Below are 20,986 nucleotides of genomic sequence, written 5' to 3' on the forward strand. Positions count from 1 at the left end.
AGAATTTGGCAACTCTGTGTTCCGCAGAAAACACGGAGTTACTGTTAAACTCTGCACTCCACAACGGAGCAGAGGTTGTTTTCGGTTAGAACGCTCAAAATTTCCTCTCACACGTGCAGAAGTGACTTGCCAGGCGCTCGTGATCACCCACAAAATTTTCACGGCTATTCGCAGGTGCCATGAGATTTTGCTAGCCGGACGCATGCTCCCCCATGATTTTGCGGTCGTCAACATTTCATTCGTGCGTGCCAGCAACTTCCAGCAGATGCTTTCTGCCATACACGATCCCGAACTTGCAGAACCTACAGCGGCTGCAATCTGCATAAGATTCCCTCCTCAAGAATCCTAAAAATCTTACCGAAATGATGATTTGGAGTTAAAAACCTCCTCAAATTGACTTTTAGCATTGTTAATTTTGTGCGATGAGTCCTTTTTAAAAAAAAAAAATCCAACTGGAAGGAAGTGCCCCAGAGTCTCCAACAATCCTGTTTCTGTCCAGCAGGATCCTACCAGTACTTTGTCCATCTCCTGGGCACTTTTCATGTGGATTTAGAGCTGGAAGGATCACTGTTTGTGTCTGCTGCATATCCCATTGTATTTAAGGACTTTGTATTTGAGATTTCAAAAGTAAGTTGAAAAACTGGTGTTGTTTGTTTTATTGGGGCCATGCACCTGGATGTATTTGTACTTTTAATGGCTTCTTAAAAATGTATTGTGGTGTGTGGCCTATTGTTTCAGTAGGGGATTAGTGATTTCTTTGCACTTCATGTTTCTTCTTTTGTAAACCAAAAATGTTTCACAGTTTACTACATATTATCAGTTTTTTTAAAATGCATTTGCAATATTGATTTAATTCACTATGTGGCCAAGTCTACCAATTGGCATTCTAGCCAGTAGCCCCAGTGCTAGTCATGCGTGCATGTAACAAATGTTTCTGTGTTGTTTGTTGAATTTGAAACAGCATTTAGGCCATGGATGGATTTGGATTGAAATACAAAATGTATTTATTTGGGGGGTATTTCATGTGTATAGGACTAGGTGGGGTAATGCCTTTGCATGATGTGTGTTGTAAATATTGTTTTTGGCCCTGTTAATTTTTGTTTCTGGCATTTCTGATTTAATGCTATGTTCTCTGTTTTAACATGCCTCCTTTGTCTGGCCAGTGTGTGTGTGTTTGCCATAGGCTACAATTTGCCTTTGTTCCCGAAACCATGTGGCCACTTCCAGATGCCATTTTGTAAAGTCTGTTGGCTGTCCGTTGGCCTGCATGTGCACTTTGCTTTACAGACCTCCTGCTTTTTGTTGTGATCATGTGCCTGGGGTCATTTTGCGTAGGCAGTCAGTGTGCGTTTGCCAAAGCCTTGCATTTGTTATTTGTTTGTGGCCATGTCTTCTTGCTGGTTGTTGTCATGCATGTAATTTTTCTTATTTTGTACAGAGAAAATGTTACACAGTTTAGTACATTTTCTCCATGTTTTCCAATACATGTGCAATATTCTTTTTATTTAATTCACTATGGGCTAGATGTAGGTAAATGGTATTTACCGATTCGTAAATACCGAATTTTACCGATTCGGTATTTACAAATCAGTAAATGCTATGTGTAGGAAGGTGGATATCTGACTATGGTTACCCCCAAACTTTTTGCCTGGTGTTTAGCTGGTTTTTGACATAGTTGGCCTGGGGTCCTGCTATCCAGGGCCCCAGGCTAATTGCTCTCTCCTTAAAATGGACTCCATGTACCTTAGGTACATACACAATTGGAACTGGTTCACCTTATTGGCCCCTGTAACAGTGTACCCAGGTACCCAGGGCATAGGTGCTTCCAAGGCCTACCAGGGGCTGCAGCATGTATTATGCCACCCCTGGCCTGGCCTCCATATTTGACACAACTGGCTGATCACTCAGCTGGGGTAAGTCGGTGTAACCACCCCTTACTTAGGTGTAGTATGCCTATACCTAACCTAAAATGGACACATATGTTCCTATCAGTCACTCCTATGGAAGGCCTCATCAATCCTGGAGGCAGAGTGCTTGGAAATATGTGAGATGGTGCTCTGGCATGAGCTGAGCCTGTCTGCAGCTTTCGGAACCATGTCCTTTAGCTGTTCCATGATATTGCCATACCATATACTCTTAAGTGCATTATAATCCTCGCGGTTAAATGCTATCTTAGGTTTGGCTTTATCAAAACATGTCGAGTAAGGTGTCATACAAATTGGAATACTACCCCCTCTCCAGTTCTGGCAACGGGGGTAGCATTCCACCCTTCTAGAGGGACACGACATGTACCTAGCCTGAACCCCGGTTAAAGTTAAACAGAGCCTTAGCATCACAAAATGGATGCTGCCACCACAGACACAAGTCTGACCTCCTGCTGCTGGGAGTCCTTCCAGCGAGGGCAGCTTGGACAAAGGGTTTCCTGCCTGGGGAGGTGCTAGCACCACCCCAGACAGGATTTTGTGTATTGGGTAGGACAGGGCTGAAAAGAATCAGACATGCCTGGGGCACACAAGGTGTCCCTGTGCATAGGCCAGTTCAAACCGGTGCTGGGGCTTTCCAGCCCCAGTCCTGGCGCGAAACTGGACAAAGGAAAGGGGGTGTAACCACCCCCCTTCCTGGTTCCACCCAGAGGAGGGACCTAGTAGGTGATCCGGCCCCCCAGATTCGAATAAGAGTGGGAGCTGTGTCCTGAGACTTCAGATCATCCTGAATCAACTTGAAATACAGAAGAAGACTGGACTTCGACATTCTGCTGCTCAGAAGACGGAAGAGAATCTCCCTTGTGGCCAAGGAGTGACCACCCTGTGAGCACAGGCACCAACCAGCAACTCGTCATCTGCTTTGCCGCCGCCTCCCGCCGGAGCCCGAGCCCAGAGCCTGACAAGACCCAGACTCCCAGACTTCTCATAGCCCGATCCACAGTCCCTGCAAAGAAGGGACCCATGGAGGCACCGAGAGACGTGGGACCGGACCTCTTGGAAGACCCCCGAAACGCTGACTGCGCAGCATCAGAGGCACCCTCGACGCTGTGCTTTGGGGTTTGAGAAGCCCCAACCTCGAGCAACCCTTGCACCGAAGATCAGCCCCCCAGCATCTCCACGATCTGCGTGGGGCCCTTTTGCATCATGCCACTCGACGCGCCTAACCGTCCACTTGCCACGCGACTAGTGGCCATCTTGGCGACAAAACCTACAACTTTCACTGCGGGTCTGGTTGCTCTAGACTTGCCCTTGCTCCTGTAAAAAGGAGCCCCTGCTCTGACCTTGCTGGTCCGAGTAACAAGCCTTTTTCGATTCCTGTGTGGCTTGCATTAGCCAAGGCCTGTTTGCTTCTATCAAGTCGCCGACACCCCCAACAGCGAGAAGCCTGCGTGGGACAACTCGTGACTGACTCCTGGACGTCTTCGACCCCTCGTGTCCACGTGGCTGCAGAGAGAAGCTACACCTCGACGCCTGTTTGCACCCGACATCGCCTGGTTCTACTCTGGTTCCACGGTAGTCACTGGCTAGTGACTTTGAACATTGTCCCCTCTGCTTTCAGGTCTTCACCTCTTCAGATCTACCCTTGGATCCACCGGAACTCTTCACATCGAGCCGCCTGCAGCATCTTCAGCTCCAAGCACCATCGACCTGCGTGACGAAACCCGACACTACTTCGACCCTATGCACCCGCTTCCTGTGGGTGATGTAACTAAGCTCTGCCGGTGTTCCCACACTGGTACACACCTCTAGTGTCTGTGTCTCAAGTTTCAGCTTTCTAGGTCACTCGGAAGGTTCCTTTCTAACTAACTTTGTACTTTTTACGCACCATTGACATTGCATTGGTAAAGCGTGCACTTTCCGCACTGCTCCCGAGTCCCGCGGGCCTTTCCCGACTTCTTCACTGTTAGTCCCGAACAGCTCCAGCGATCCCCCAGGCCCTAGGCCTCTTCACTTTCCCCATAGTGGTTCTTATACCACTATTTTAGTATATGGTTTAGGTGGCCCCTAGGGCTCATCCATATTGTGCAACTTTTGTGTATTTAAACTGTGTTTTGTTTTAACGCATTTGCTTCTGTGCTCATAAAGAGTATCAGGGATATTTGTAGTAATAAATCTATATATATTTTCAATATATATCTGTGTGGTGTCCTTTCATTTGGTATTCAAGGGATTGTGTATGGTAAAACAGCGTGCTTCACATGCCTTTACAGAGTTTAGCCTAAGACTGCTTAGTCCATGCTACCCCTAGGATAGCTTGTCTATAAGGTTGACTTTACAACCTGCACCATAAGGGTTGCTTGGCATGATACAAGGTGATCACTAGAACTAGTGAGCATCATATATCAGGCCAACTTCTCACACTATGTAGGTAAATATTAGGTAAAAATTACCGAATCGTTAAGATCCGGTAATTGATTCTGTAAAATTACTGAATAGTCAAGGGTGGCAGGGTGTCACCTTGACACCCTGTTGCACCCCTAATTTGTGCTTGTGTGCCATGTGGCACACATACATGCCCTAAGAGCATGTATGTGTGTCACATGGCACAGGTGTACATGCACAGATTTGCATATACACAGGTATTCGTTATTTACCACCAACTAATAGTTGGTGGTAAATAACAAATCCTTAAGGCCCTGTGGCACTGTTGACAGTGCCACCTACATCTCATATTACAGATTCGGTAAATTTACCAAATCGGTAATTTTTAAAGCCCCTACATCTCAAACTCCAAATACCGGTCGGTAACGGCCGAAATCGGCCGTTACCAACAGGTATTTGCCAACCTACATCTGGCCCTATATGGCCTTGTCTACCAATGGATCTTCCAGAAGACCCAGTACAAGTCATTGGTGGATGAAACAACTGTTTCTGTTTTGTTTGTTGGATGAAAAAGCTTTTTGAAGCCATCTATGGATTTGGATTGAAATGCAAAATGTGTTTTTTTCTATGGTTTTTTTACATTTCTTTTCATCCACACAGTGTATACGTTGGGTAATGCCTTTTGGAGGACGTGTGTTGTTGTAAACACTTTTAGCCCTGTTAATTTTAGTTTTTGGCATTGCTGCACTAATGCTGGATTCTCTGTTTTATCACACCATCTTTGTCTGGCCATGCTATGTGTTTGCCATAGGCCACCATTTGCCTTTTTTTACATGCCATGTGGCCAGTTTTTTATACAGTCAGTGTCCATTGGCATGCATGTGTTCTTTGTTTTCCAGGCCTCGTCATCCTGCCTCTTGTTCTGCCCATGTGACTATCAGCCAATTCGTGTTGCCACTAGCCAGCTAGTGTACTATCCCCATAGGCCTTCGTGTGTTCTCTTCTGACCATGTGGTCGGTGGTCATTTTGTGTAGGCAGCCAGGGTGCTTTCCCAATAGGCCTCCATGTCTTCTCTTTGTTTCCAATGTCTTCTTGTTCAGAGTTTTCTGTTGCTGACGACAATGTGGTGTTGGCTGGCATCCATTTTGTGTGTCCACCCAGTGTGTTGCCATAGGCTTCATGGATGGATGAGCAATGAGATAGCAATTCTTTTTAGGATAACTTCCCTCGTGTTTAATCTTTTTAATTTACATTTTTTCCATGTTTGTTATTAATTGGTAAATTGTATTTAAGCCCCATGTCTGCTATAGATGCACAACATCATGTATTTTCTGGGGATTATTCCTTCCATTGCCATTTGTCAGCTCCCTGAGTGCCACATCCCAAATAAGTGACGTCACATGATGCACATAAAGCAAACAGTATGTTGATGTTTTTTTTGCTCTCTCTTATCCTTCCTGAGTGTACAATCAGTCACCATAAAAGTTTATATTGGCATGGTTTTCCGTTTTACAAATAGAATAGATGTATTGTTAATTATTTATAATAAGAGTAACCAGTGACCACACCAAATAATATTATGTTTGTTTGTACTATTAATTGAACTGTAACAATGCCACATTTCACTGATTTTCTTCTTGCTTCTTTTTTCTTAGATGCACAACAGACAACATAACCCAGAGTACTGCCAGAAAGAAGGCCAGTGCACGACGTGATACGTGACCCACACATCGCAGACATCTCTTCAACTTGTGCAGCTGAGTGCCACTGCTGACAGCTTAAAGATGGCCCCAAAGAGAGGTGCTACCAAGAAAGTGGTCAGTGAGAAGAAGAAGGAGGTTACCACCACCACTGATATTTTCGATCCAGATTTTTTTTTTTTAAACTGTGACTTCCACACTGGCCTCTGGGCAGCAAGCTGGAAGCAGCACCCCCACATCAGTGGACCCAGCCCAATTTAAGCCCAAGCCCATGTGTGTCACAGAGGCAGCCAGTCTAATCCCGGCAACCCCGACGAGCAGTGATGTTGAAATTGAAATTATCTCTATTGCAAAGTAGTACCCAGTCATTGCAGGAAACTCAGAGAAGTGGACAACCGCAGCCACCAATAGTTGTTCCTCCCAAAGTAGGAGTAGTTCAAGAGAATGAGCATTGTGCTGAGGAAGTGGAGGAAGCTGTTCTTTCAGAAGATCCATTGCCTACCAAGTCTCCGGCTAGAAAAAGGAGGGTTAGTGGTGCATCATCTTCATCAAGCCCCCCTTCTTATGTTTCTAGACGACGCTTAACTCCCGGCACAGTCTAAGAGTGAGACATGCCACGAGCCGAGGCTCAGGAAAAGGACAGTTCCAGAAAGCCTTAGAGTTATGAAGGCAAATATAGAAATGGAGGACGACGACGAGCCAATCATCATGGATGTTAGCCCAGTCCTAGTGGAGACTGACATTACCCCAAATATTCAACGACCACCAGCTGCCATATTTGCAAAGTCCCAGCAGCAATCAACATCCACAACCACCTCGGTAGAAGTAGGTACTGCAGAGAGTCAAATGTCAAAAGGCCCACCTATCGGCAGTTCATCTGAAATTGGCAGTGGCACCAGCTCAGAAGGTTGAGTTTCCGTGTTTGGGACTTCTTTTAGGTTAGCCAGAAGGAAGTGAACATTGCCATATGCTCCCTTTGCGGACCACGTGTTCGTTGGGTTAAGCTTGGTAATAACTATAGTTCCGGGAGTCAAACAACCCATTTGAGAAAGTACCATACGATCGGTTGGGAGCACACCTTAGCGGCAAAAAAAAGTATTGCTGGTGAAAGCCTGCTGAGCAGAGAATCTGAATCAGAATGACTCACGGTGGAAGGTGAAGAAGAGGAAGTCATCTTTGTTACACAAAGCAGCCCTCTTCCCAGCGGTGCAGTAGTGTCGCCCACATCAGCAGAGGACAATGAATGCTCTGTTGAAAAGCGCATTGAGCTTACCACCACCTGTACTCAAGAAGTCACCTGCATCAGTAGCATCAGGAAAAGAAATTCAAGCTACTATTCCTGCCATGTTTAAGCCGCAGGGGCAGTACACAACCACCCAAAGGCACATTTGTACAACGCGTCGCGGACTAAAATGTTAGGGCTGGACCTCCTTCCTTTTTCTTTTGTGGAAGGGGTGGGCTTTCTTGAATTTGTGGCAGCCATCTGCCGAAATTGAAGGTTCCCAGCCGGTTCTATTTTGCCAGAGTTGTTATTCCAGCGCTACATCACAACATGCTAAATAAATAAATAAATGCTGGAATTGCTTGGACAAGCTTTACAGCAGTGTGCTGTTCACAGTATCTACCTGACAACAGCCATATTGACCAGTTGCCAAGCCACTGATTACATGTGCACCACAGCACACTGGATCTCTTTTGTGGGGGCTAGAGAAACAATATCTGCAGGTATTGACCCTGCTGAGGTTTTTTGTGCTGCTCGGAAGCATGCAACAGTAGACATGTTTGCCATGAAGAAATCCCACACAGCTGCAAACTTTTGGAAGCCTTTAACAAAAAGGACTCAAATGGCTGTGACTAAGAGGGCTTAAGATTGGATTTGTTGCCATGATAAATGGCAGTGATATAGTTAAGGCCCTTGCCGATAGTGGCTATTTCATGGTCCTGTGTTTGTCGCACTGCGTCAACATTATTATTATTAATAACATTTGTTAAGCGCATGGTTGCACAAAGAACAGTGCGTCCCCGCGCTGAGAGTCCCAGTAATCCTCACACAGCAGACTAGCATAGGGACAGCCCAAGGTGCTGTAGAAAGAAAACTACACTAATAAGCTTTGGGGAAAAGAATGGTTTTCAGCCTCTGTCTGAACCTAGCTTCAGATGGTTCCATCCTCCAGTCGATGGGCAGGTCATTCCAGTCCTTACTGGCCAAGTATCTAAACGACCGACCCCCCATCCTAGCTCTGTGGATCCGAGGGACCACTAATAGCATACAACCCATTGACCTAAGATGGCGCGAGGGACGATAGATGGGAAGCAAATCCTGAAGATACAAAGGTGCCTTTTTGTGAGCTATGCGATGGGTGATACACATAGTTTTGAATTTGATGCGCTCCCTAACTGGAAGCCAATGTAGGCATCGCAAGGCATTCTTCCCAGACGCCCTCCTAGGGAGATTCAGAACCAGCCTAGCAGCGGCGTTCTGAACGCGTTGCAGCTGTATAAGGCCTTTTTGACTTAGTCCACAAAGGAGGGAGTTCCCATAGTCCAAATGGGAGGTAACTAATGCGTGGACCATTGTTTTCCTGGAGTTGGGAGGCAATAAGTCGAGGATCTTCCTCAAGACTTTCAAAATGCCATAACATTTGCCAACAACATTGTTAACATGTTTAGTGTAGTCAAGGTTAGAGTCCAGGTGTATACCCAAGTTTTTAACTGAGTCCACCGGGGCGGGGACAGCGCCCAATTCAGCAGGCCACCAGGCGGAAGTCCAGATAGAGGGGCAGGAACCAACAATAAGAACCTCTGTCTTATTACCATTAAGGCGGAGGTAGTTCTGCTTCATCCACCCATCAAGTGCCACCAAACAGGTCGAAAATTTCTCAGCCTCCACAACTGGATCACGGGACAAATTGATCACCAGTTGGGTATCATCTGCATATGAGACAATATCAATCCCATATGACTCTACCAGTTTGGCAAGGGGTTCCATGTACAGATTAAATAATGTAGGGCTCAAAATCGAGCCCTGTGGAACCCCTTGTTTAAGACATCTTATAGTGGACTTACAGGGAGGGCAGAGCACTTGAAATCTCCTGTTCATGAGAAAGGAGACCAGCCACTTATGTGCAGGACCAGTTATTCCCTTCTCGCTTAAGCGGCCTAGCAGTACGGGGTGTGATACGGTGTCAAACGCCGCACTTAGGTCCAATAGGACCAAGGCGGCCGTGTGACCCTCATCCACCCTGCTCCGCAACAGTTCTGTAGATAAAAGAAGGGCGGTCTCCGTTGAATGTTTGGCCCTAAATCCCGATTGAGACACGTGGAGGAGTTTGTTTTCCTCAACAAAGCCCACCAACTGTTGGTTAACTAGTTTCTCTACTACCTTCGCGCAAAAGGGAAGGAGAGAGATAGGTCTTAAATTATCCAGTTGTGTCAAACTAATATGGGCTTTCTTTTTTATAGGGATAACTTGTGCCAGTTTCCAGCTGTCTGGAACCAAGCATTCACTGAAGGATAGTGAAGCCATATTACCTATGTGCTCCATTACCTGGGTGAGATGTTTGCGAAGGATCCTCGCAGGGGCCACATCCAGGGGGGAGCCAGAGTGAATGTCCAGTAAAATACTGGTTAGCTCCTCCGCTCTGGGGACCACAAATTCCCCAAGATATTTTTTTGCCTGATTTACATGACAGGGAACTGACGGGTTTGTGGGTTCTGAGATAGTCTGAAACGAAGCATAGATCTTTTCTACCTTCCCCACAAAAAAATCCGCTATCTCGTTACATGACTCTATCGATGAGGGGGCATCCCCTGAATTCACTAAAGGGGCAGACAATTCCTTCAAGATCATAAAAAGCTCTCTAGAGGTATTCTCTGAACCGTCAATCCTCCTATGATAATAGTCTCTTTTAGATTTCCTAATCTGACAGTGATAGGACTTTAGTTCTTTTTTATAGACTTCACGTAATGAGGGGGCATATTCCACTCTCCACCTCCGTTCCAAAGTCTTACATTTAGCTTTAGCGGCACGCAACTCGGCAGTAAACCATGGAGCGGATTTCGTTCTCCGTGCCATAGCTTTTTGAGTCCAGGGGGCCACTTTATCGAGTGCACTCTCGACCCAATCATCATACCTCCTGCATGCCTCAACCAAATTATCACTGAGCTTAGGGGGGTCCTGTTCTAGGGTTAGATTGAAAGCCTCATGGCTAAATTTCCTCCAGTCCCTACATTTAACTGCGGCGAATTTCTGCAACGGCACCCTTTTGGGCTGCCTTCTAAATGTGAAGGGGATCACATAGTGATCTGACCACAAAATCTTAATCGGGGCCGATACGCTTATATCTTCCCAATTAGCAAAAATTGGGTCCAGCAGGTGCCCAGCTTGATGTGTTGGTCTATTATCCGCCAGAACAAACATCAAAGCTCTGAGAGAATTAATCAGGGACACAGCCTCGCGGCAATTAACATCATCCAAGTGTATATTGAGGTCTCCAACAATCATAAACTTATTATGACGTAAGGCAGAAAGCGTTATGGCCTCGAGGAGACTCTCAATGAACGTGGTGGCCATACCGGGAGGACGATAAATGAGAAAACCCTTAATGGTGCAATTCGGGCCAGCCAAAATGGAGAATAGCCCGACTTCACAATTGTTAATGGCCGCCGGTTCAAGTGAACATATCAAATCGGTTTTATGGATGATGGCTAACCTCCCCCCCCCTCTGGATCCCTCTATTAATTTGGAGAATGTTATATCCGGCGGGAAGGGCCTCTATAATGTCAGGGAGGGATTGCTCGTCCAACCAGGTTTCTGTCAAGAAAACTAGGTCAGGGGCGTCATCCATTAACATATCATAGATGTGCAAGCTGTGACATTTCAACGATCGACAGTTTAATAAAACTGCAGAAATTTCATTACCTTCTCTACCCGACTCATTGTCTCTGTGGATTGTGTAGCCACAACTCTCACACCTAGAGGGCCATACCTCCACATGCAGCGTGTGCACGCATTCCTGTGGCGGTGCCATGCGCAGATGTAAAAGCGCCTGCCTCATGTAGGTTATTCTCCCACACTGGTCTGTGATGTTCTGACCAGGGGTACTGGCCCCGGGCCGCGTATGGTCGCGGACGGGCGCAGACGGGCTTGCCTTTGGCGCGCCTTTGGCGCGCCGCCGGCGCGCCCGCTGCGCCCGTCCGCTGCGCGGCCGAGATGGCTGACTACTTTTATGCATAATGGTGGGGAGATTTGAGGAAGGCGCAGAGCGTCCAACAACTGGAGCGCGTCCGTTTCCTCCCCTCAAGATGGCGTCGGAGGGGTTTGTAATTCCGGTGACAGCCCCTAGATCGGCTGCACCTAGAATGTAGTAAAATGCCTCAGGTCGTTGGCGCGAATTAGATCTCACCCAACGTGCATGCAAGTAAGCTAAAAACACACCGTTCAAATATTTACAATTTTTAAAATCAAATGTGCAGTGTATTCGTAATCTGACCATAAATTAGGGCGCACTAAAAGTAAGTTGTTTAGCCCCCGGCTTTCCGCCTCAGGGGAAGATTTCTGGGAAAATCACCAGAGAGCTGTTTCCAGTTCCTTAAGTATGCTGGGAGGGCGCAGAGCGTCCAACAACTGGAGCGCGTCCGTTTCCTCCCCTCAAGATGGCGTCGGAGGGGTTTGTAATTCCGGTGACAGCCCCTGATCGGCTGCACCAAGAATGTAGTAAAATGCCTCAGGTCGTTGGCGCGAATTAGATCTCACCCAACGTGCATGCAAGTAAGCTAAAAACACACCGTTCAAATATTTACAATTTTTAAAATCAAATGTGCAGTGTATTCGTAATCTGACCATAAATTAGGGCGCACTAAAAGTAAGTTGTTTAGCCCCCGGCTTTCCGCCTCAGGGGAAGATTTCTGGGAAAATCCCCGGAGAGCTGTTTCCAGTTCCTTAAGTATGCTGGGAGGGCGCAGAGCGTCCAACAACTGGAGCGCGTCCGTTTCCTCCCCTCAAGATGGCGTCGGAGGGGTTTGTAATTCCGGTGACAGCCCCTAGATCGGCTGCACCTAGAATGTAGTAAAATGCCTCAGGTCGTTGGCGCGAATTAGATCTCACCCAACGTGCATGCAAGTAAGCTAAAAACACACCGTTCAAATATTTACAATTTTTAAAATCAAATGTGCAGTGTATTCGTAATCTGACCATAAATTAGGGCGCACTAAAAGTAAGTTGTTTAGCCCCCGGCTTTCCGCCTCAGGGGAAGATTTCTGGGAAAATCACCGGAGAGCTGTTTCCAGTTCCTTAAGTATGCTGGGAGGGCGCAGAGCGTCCGACAACTGGAGCGCGTCCGTTTCCTCCCCTCAAGATGGCGTCGGAGGGGTTTGTAATTCCGGTGACAGCCCCTAGATCGGCTGCACCTAGAATGTAGTAAAATGCCTCAGGTCGTTGGCGCGAATTAGATCTCACCCAACGTGCATGCAAGTAAGCTAAAAACACACCGTTCAAATATTTACAATTTTTAAAATCAAATGTGCAGTGTATTCGTAATCTGACCATAAATTAGGGCGCACTAAAAGTAAGTTGTTTAGCCCCCGGCTTTCCGCCTCAGGGGAAGATTTCTGGGAAAATCCTCATTGTACAGGACTTTCTAAAAAAAGAAGACCGAGTAAGCAACTTACTGTCAACCTGTAGATGAATCTGCGCTCATTTTAGCAATTCATTTAAATCCCAGAAACAGCTGAGGGTCATTCAGCGTGTTAATAGAATGCCAGTTAAAGCACAGATACAGGAGGTGCCAACACGTTGGAACTTGACTTATTACGTACTTGAACGCCCGTTTGAGCAGTACAGACCTATCAATGCATATATTATGAAACAAGGGGATGCATTTGTAAGGCATGATCATTGAGATGGAACAATGGGGCCCAGTCAAATGTTGACAAAGATGCTGTTTCCTTTTGAGGTGTTCACACGGAAATTCATCAAATAAGAAATCCTATGCTGTTGTTGCACATGCTACAGGAACAGCTAAAGGAGGTGTCTGCAATGTCCGTAGGTGTGTAGGAAAGAAAAGATGCGTATGACTTGATGGAGAGCTTAATCCTTTGCTTGTCTGCTAATACAAGGGTGAACAGAGCCATAGTGTTCTCTAAAAATTATGTCTGTGCCACAATTCTTGATCCACGGTACAAACCATTAAGGTCCTTTTTCATTCGTTTTTCAGACAGGAAGTTTAGAAAATATAAAACATGGATAGCTGAGCAAGGCAGTGAGCTAGAAAAAAAGGCAGGGAATTAGTGGCCCACTCCTCCAGGGCTCAAGTCCTGCGAGGCACCCTTCAAGTTCAGAGCCTGAGTGCAGAGCTATTTGCTCACAGCAGCCAAAACCAACAACAAGAACACCAGTAACAACTAGACCAGGAGCATCAGTCCCAAAATCTGCAACTGAGTGGTTTCTGCTGTCAGGGCTTAAGTCCAATGCAGCGGTGAATGCAAAAGAGGTTGAGCAAGGTGGAGCACCAGCAATGACCATTAAGTAAATTGTCCAGACCTATCTGGATGATGCAACAGAGGGCTACCTTGATCACAACCCATTGGTGTATTGGTATGGGAAGAGATGTCAATGGCCAGTGCTCAGCAGTCTGGCAATAAACTATATGGTTTGCCAGGTAGCCAGTGTCTCTGCTGAGCGTGTTTTCAGTGCTGGTGGTGCCATTGTCACAGTGAGAAGGACCAATTTCTTGCCCCAAAACATGGATAGATTAACCATGATCAAAATGAATCATCACTTTATACTACCGGATTATTCCATACCTGAAGTACCACAGGAGGCAGATGAGGGAGACTCTGGCCATGGAAGTCGCGCGTTAGATGACCTACTGCTTTTTGAACCATCAGATTTTGAGGACAAGCTCTACTTTCCTGACTACCTCGCCTGGGCCAACTAACATAGAATATTCTCTTAAAGTCTTCAGTATATTGCTGATCTGCTATCTTTCTTACTTTAATGCCCCAAAAAATAAAAAAAAGATATAGCTACTAGGGAACATAATTGTTTACTTGTATTTGTTTGTGTCTGTTTGAATAATTCATACCCACTGCCTAACTCTTTCACATATTTTATTGCTGGATTGGAGTTGCAACATTGTGCAGTGAAGAAGTCTCGACACCCCACACCCATTTCCCTCAAGGGGATTGGATGGAGAATACAAATGTGTGCCTGCCTCCAACCCTGGGCCATGACTATCTGCCCTTTCCTACCCTAGAGGGACTGCCCCACATGTGACATTATAATTGATTTACACTGGCCATTCTCTGCTTCATGAACAAATGGATCTGCATTCTGCAATGTACCACGAAAAGATCTCTGTGAGCATGCTGGAAGAACAGATAAATGACATGTATTGCACGCTGAGTGATTGTTGTTTGTTGTGAACTTATGATGTATGTTGAGAGATGATTCATGTGTGTGACGCTGGGTGTTTGTTTATTTGTAACTATTATGCCTAAAATCTGTTGGTGATGATTTACAATGTTGGTGGCCTACCGATGGCTGATCAATATTCCCCTAAAGGTAATTTTTTTTCTTCCCCTTTAAGAGATAGTGAAATTCTTTCACCGGGACCACACCACAGTCCACACTGCTTAGTTTTTATTATTTTCTGCTTTATACTCCTCAAAGAGTCAGACCTGACCAGTCTCTTGGGTAATGCAAACACTGCTCTGGTCTACACAAAAAATTATTCATTCTTTCTCTTCTTGTTGTGCAACTACTAAATTGTACTAGAGGGCAATCTATTGCTTTTGAATCGGGACTTGGAACACAGTTGGTACGCAGTTGGACACCATAATTGGAGGCAGACTCAGGAGGAAAAGAGTTGATGTAATGATTCAGGGCGGGGTGTGACTACTTTTAGAACAGTCACCAGAAGAAGATGGAAGTTTTCAAATTCACTGAAACCGACCGATTTTTTGGTGACTTTGAAGTGGCCTAAAGGTAAACAGTAGACCTACACAACTCTGTGTAGTGGGAGTGAAAGTGGGTGACAGTGGTGCGTTGATTTGACTTGGTTGGGAGAATGCTATGTTGCTAGGTGTGTGTGTGCCCAGTGCTGTCTGGCTCTAATTCAAAGCTCAGTGGTGGTTGGGTGGGGGCTTGTTGTTGAAGGGAACTGGAAACGGACATTTAGCCATGCTGCCTCTGAGTCTTTTCGCTGCACACCTTATGCAGTTTAACTTTTTTCTCCTTTATTCTTCAATATCATTTTAGTTTTCAATCTACAGGCCCTCTGACCCTGTGCCATACTGCGAAAATAATATAACATACTCACGCTTACATTACCAGACAGACTCCACCAGGTAACCAAGATTGAAGGACAGTCCAGGAGGAATGCAGATGCAACTCCCAATTTGGCAAAACAGCATCATTTTTCTTTTTAATCATTAGAACTGTGTATATTGTTTATGTTTACTTGACTCCTACAGATATTTTAATTTTATTTGCTATCTTTCAAAGCTCAGTACCACAAAACATAATGTAACTTGGGTATCTCTGGGGGCAGACAGACAATTTGATTTGCTTTACCTGTACTACTCATCATCATTCCTCTATTTCCTTTTCCTCCCTTAACAGATTGATGATGGTCAGCTGCCAAGATAAATGTTGTACTTGTTTAGTGTTTGTCTTTGTCAAACCTTTTCCTCAAATCCCCCTACCCATCCATTCATCGAACCCCTAAACCTTTTTTACTGGGCTGTTTGATTTATTGAGGTGTGACTAAAATAAATGTACACTATTAATTGATCACACACTTGGTGGGACAAATGTGGTGAAAGCAACTTCAACTCAGTGCAGGGCTAGGATCTTGTTCAGCGCTAAGTATGGCCCATATTGACAATATTATATTTAGATTAGCACCCACACACAGTAATCAATATTTAACATTTTTGCAGAGGAACATAATTGCCAGCATCATCCTTCAGGCACTGTATTGCGTCAAAGGTTATGCTTGCCCACTTCATGGCTAGAGTCGACTTCATTTTGTAAATTTTTACTAGCTCACCATTCTGATTATTTCAATTTACTAGTAGTCTAGTTTCTGGTGACTGTCTAATTTGTATTGTAAATTTTGCATATAATAACAGCATTAGCTCTGTTTTTATTTCAATTTAATGAGTTCCCTGTAATTAATATTCGTTATCCTACAGATTAAGTTCAGCTAGGCGGGAGTGGAAGCTTGCTTTTTGATCTGCTGCTTTCACTGTTTGACTAGTGTGCTAGCTTGCTGCTACTACTATCACTACCGTGGCACCTTGGGAAACCATGCAGCGAATATTTCATCTAAACTGGAAAGAGAAGAACTGTAGGTGATTCATTGTTGAACTGCAATAATCTATATACAGTGGAACAATGGTTAATGTAGTTGCAGACTGCAGAGACTAATAGAAGAGAGTATTAGGACAAGTTGTTACACTCTAAAGATTTTAAAAACTGGCTGCAGGCCTGCGGCAAAAGCAGCAGTGTGATGTAAAACCTTAACACCCCAAAAAGGTTTCAATCATATGTACAACTATGTATTTCCCTAACGAATATAAAAGAACTAGTAAACTCACAACTTGCCCACTTCTATTCCTAACTCCTACCCATGTCCAAAGTAAAAATCCCAAAGCGAAATTGTCCCTAAAGAAATAAGAAGACCCCAAAAATGGGCCAACTACCACATTTCCACTTTCCCCCCCAAAAATCCTACCCCCCCAAACAAAGTTTAAGAAAGGGGCAAAAGAGGCCTAGTAGCAGGCTAAGAGCTCCCCCTGCAAAGTGTCCAAATGTTTCCCCTGCCTTGCTTCCATGCACACCAGCCTCTGCAGAATGCGGCTCTGAAAGGCACTAAAATGGGGGAGTAACAATGGCAGAATGGCAGTGGGCGGCTGCCTGGTGACTGCAGTCATGAACTACTGGAGGCACTGGGGCCTGGCTGGTGCCTGGAACATTTGCAGCTGCTGCTGCCTCCTCCTCCACCTCCTCCTCGGCCACCAGCCACTGATATTCAGCCCTGATGCCTTCCAGCTTACTTTGCCGGTTCCTGGCTGCTATCTCCTGCCTGGTGAGTTGTGTCTGATTGGCACGAGTAGCTATATCAAGAAAGAAAAAAGACAGCTATATCAAGAAAGAAAAAAGACAACTTGTAAACAATACTCTTGGCAAAACACATGAATTATATGGTAGCACTAGCAGTCCATTTGCTGGTATCCTCGGGCCATTCGATTTTGATATGATTATAGTTTCAGGCATTATGCACTATGGAGTATACAAGTATTCTTCACTCTTGACTCTTGTTGGGATAAATTAATGTAGGCACGCAAACTTAGCTTGCACCCTACACACCATAGACAGACATACTCATGTCATGTTACTTTGCTACTGTCTGCAACTGGGGCAGCTGTAGTAGACAATTATCTCTTTTCTATCATGGCCATGCTCAGCTAAATGCCTCAAATTCTGCTGAGTTGAAAATAGAAAAGTCAACTCCTGCTGCATATGCTAAGTAAAGAGGGGTCTGTTCAACTGTTCACAAATCTCAACAGGAAAGTTTACAGCCTTGCAGCGACCATGTAATTAATTGTCAATAAGCAAGCAATATGACTTACCCCTGTCTGCCACTGCCGCTGGCTCACCCCCTACAACTGCCACATCTGCTACGTGGCTGGTGCTGCCGTCACAGCTGGCCCTGGCACTGGTGGTCTGTGCAGCTAGAAAAAACGTTGCACATTTTTAGATGCCAGATACTCCTCCGCCTATTTATTTATTTTAAAGAGAAAATTGAAAATACACTACAATTCGGATACAGGCATTATCTTCCATCAAAAGTTTTAGGTTGGGCATTTTGTTGGTGGCAAATTTTGAAAAGTCTCTCAAGAAGACAACCTGTAAAGGACTGGAATGGCTAGAGCTATTGATGAATATGCGATTTTGGAAAGAAATAAGACTGGACAACTGGACATAAGGGGCCACATTCACAAAAGTAATATGAGACAAAATCCTAACTTTACGACTTTCGGTATTCACAAAGCACACTTAAGAGTAATAAAGTTAGGATTTTTTCACAGTTAAACTAGTTTTGATCTTAAGTTCAAGTTTTGGTTTTAAGTTTAACTTTAAGACCAAAATTTAAGTTTAACTGAGACAAAATCCTAACTTTACTACTCTTAAATGCCCTTTGTGAATACCGAAAGACATAAAGTTATTTAAGAGTAGTAAAGTTAGGATTTTGTCTCAGATTACTTTTGTGAATCGGACCCTAGGTCTTGGTTAGCAAATGCAATGGTGCCTCCCTCCTCATGGTTCCTTCCAGGAATGGTGCACGGTAGTCAGTTCACCACCAACTGCTGCTAATAATACTAGTGTTGAGTTTTAACGGGGTATACCCAGAAAAACTACCTGACCTGGGTCACGCTTCCGAGCTGAGTGGTCGCTCCCCTGCTGTTGCTGTTGTGGTATCGTTTGTGCAGCGCTTATGCTCTGATCTGGACTGTAATTAATAACTACAGCCTGCTGTGCGCTCTAATTGCCGCTGCGTGCTTGGACTGCCGCTTTGCCCATTCTGATTGCTAAATTGCCGATTTGCCCATTTGCAGTGTGATATTGCCAGCGTGACTGTAGAATTGTAGAATTTGTTATCATCTCGCCGCTTTTGCTCATTAGCATTGTATTAAATTGCGTGACTCTGTTGCAGTATTTGCGTTACCCCCCAAGCGCTCTTGCCGCCCTGACCCCTCCGCCTCCATTTTGTTGTTGTTGTCGTCCTCCTTAGCCCGCCCCGCCTCCCAGCTGAAGCGCCCTCCCACAGACAACAAACAGCGCTCCCTCACCTGGAAGCGCCGTGACTCGCTCTTCGCTTCCGAGCTGAGTGGTCGCTCCCCTGCTGTTGCTGTTGTGGTATCGTTTGTGCAGCGCTTATGCTCTGATCTGGACTGTAATTAATAACTACAGCCTGCTGTGCGCTCTAATTGCCGCTGCGTGCTTGGACTGCCGCTTTGCCCATTCTGATTGCTAAATTGCCGATTTGCCCATTTGCAGTGTGATATTGCCAGCGTGACTGTAGAATTGTAGAATTTGTTATCATCTCGCCGCTTTTGCTCATTAGCATTGTATTCAATTGCGTGACTCTGTTGCAGTATTTGCGTTACCCCCCAAGCGCTCTTGCCGCCCTGACCCCTCCGCCTCCATTTTGTTGTTGTTGTCGTCCTCCTTAGCCCGCCCCGCCTCCCAGCTGAAGCGCCCTCGCCCCTCCCCCTCCACTCTCCATATATGACAGTAGTTCCCGCGCGCAGCGTTTACGCGCAGCGACCGCGCCCAACCCGCGCCGAAGGTGCGCCAAAGGTAAGCCCGTCTACGCCCGTCCGCGCCTGGACCGCGCCCAGTGCCATACCCCCTGCCCCTCGCGACCCCCAGCCCTCCCGCATTTCCTATGATGCCTCCACCCTCCTAGCCCTCAACCCCGGTCGCGCCCCCAACTGCGTCCAAGCCGCTCCTGGACACACCCATGGACCTTTCTCCTGCTATTCCTGCAAATTCAGCGGCACCGACAACATCTACGCTACTACCACACCACAGATTCCTGACCCCAACCACCTACAATGCATCCTTCTCAACACCCGATCAGTCCACAGGCACGCCATTGACCTATGGAACCTACTAGACACCCTCTCTCCAGACGTCGCCTTCCTTACGGAAACATGGATGAATGCTTCCTCCGCCCCAGACATCACCATTGCCATCCCTGAAGATTATAAAATCACTCGTAAGGACCGCACCGACCACACAGGAGGAGGAATCGCTATCGTCCATAAGAAATCTATCCGCATCTCAACCAGCTCTGACACCAACCTCGCCAACTCAGAACACCTTCACTTCCAGATCCACATCGACCCCAAAACAACACTCAGAGGCACTCTCCTCTACAGACCACCAGGACCCCGCGCAAAATTCAGTGAAGACATCACGGACTTCATCACCCCACACGCACTCCCCTCCAAAGACTATATTCTTCTGGGAGACCTCAACTTTCACCTTGAAAAGACAAACGACCACAACACCGCCACCCTCGTGGACAACCTCGCCAACCTCGGACTTAAACAACTAGTCACTTCCCCCACCCACATCGCAGGTCACACACTTGACCCCATCTTCACTTCCAGCAATCATGTCTCCTTCAGCCACACTACGGATCTCCTATGGACCGACCACAGCTGCGTTCACTTCACCTACAACAAGCCGAAACCCATCAACCACTCCCAACCCACCCTGCAAAGAAACTGGAACAAAATCACCACAGACCAAATCTCCGCATCGCTCCTTCGAAACTCCCCAGCCCTCTCCTCTAACGCCAACGAAGCCGCCGCCAACCTCACCCTATGGTTATCCAACACCGCCGACACCTTAGCACCACTGAAAAAACGTCAAAGCAAACCTGGCAGCAAAAAAGCCTCATGGTTCAACGATGATCTCAAGAAGTCCAAGAAACTCTGCCGCCTCCTTGAAAAGGCCTGGAAAAAAGACCCAACCACCAGCACCAAGGACGCCTTCAAAAGCGCCACCCGCACTCACCACCAACTGATCCGAAAAGCCAAGAAAACAGCATTCAAGGATCGACTTGACAACAACACCCACAACAGCAAGGAACTTTTCAACATCGTCAAGGAATTTTCCAATCCCTCGGCCAACTCCAACGACATCACCCCCTCTCAAACCCTCTGCGACTCCCTAGCCTCTTTTTTCCACAACAAGATTGCAGACATCCACAACAGCTTTGACAACCAACCCGGAAACCAACCCACCCTACCATCTGCTGACCATCTTCCCCCCGTGAACACCCTTAACGCCTGGAACCCAATCTCCACTGAGGACACCATCCGCCTGATGAATTCCATCCACTCAGGATCCCCCACAGACCCATGCCCTCACCACATCTTCAACAAAGCAGACTCCG

The 20,986-nt window shown here is 46.1% G+C and overlaps 1 protein-coding gene across 1 annotated transcript in view; it reads left to right on the top strand.

Annotated features, from left to right (window-relative positions):
* The window catches only part of LOC144763009 (sodium-coupled monocarboxylate transporter 1-like), a 797,300-nt gene that overhangs the window by 733,393 nt on the left and 42,921 nt on the right, over positions 1 to 20,986 (top strand). The window contains exon 13 of the mRNA XM_078648324.1: positions 20,827 to 20,862. Within this exon, the coding sequence (XP_078504450.1) occupies positions 20,827 to 20,862 (36 nt within the window). The remainder of the gene's footprint in view (positions 1 to 20,826; positions 20,863 to 20,986) is intronic.

Source organism: Lissotriton helveticus, chromosome 1_1 (genome assembly GCF_964261635.1).
Source record: "Lissotriton helveticus chromosome 1_1, aLisHel1.1, whole genome shotgun sequence".
NCBI classification, from domain to species: domain Eukaryota; kingdom Metazoa; phylum Chordata; class Amphibia; order Caudata; family Salamandridae; genus Lissotriton; species Lissotriton helveticus.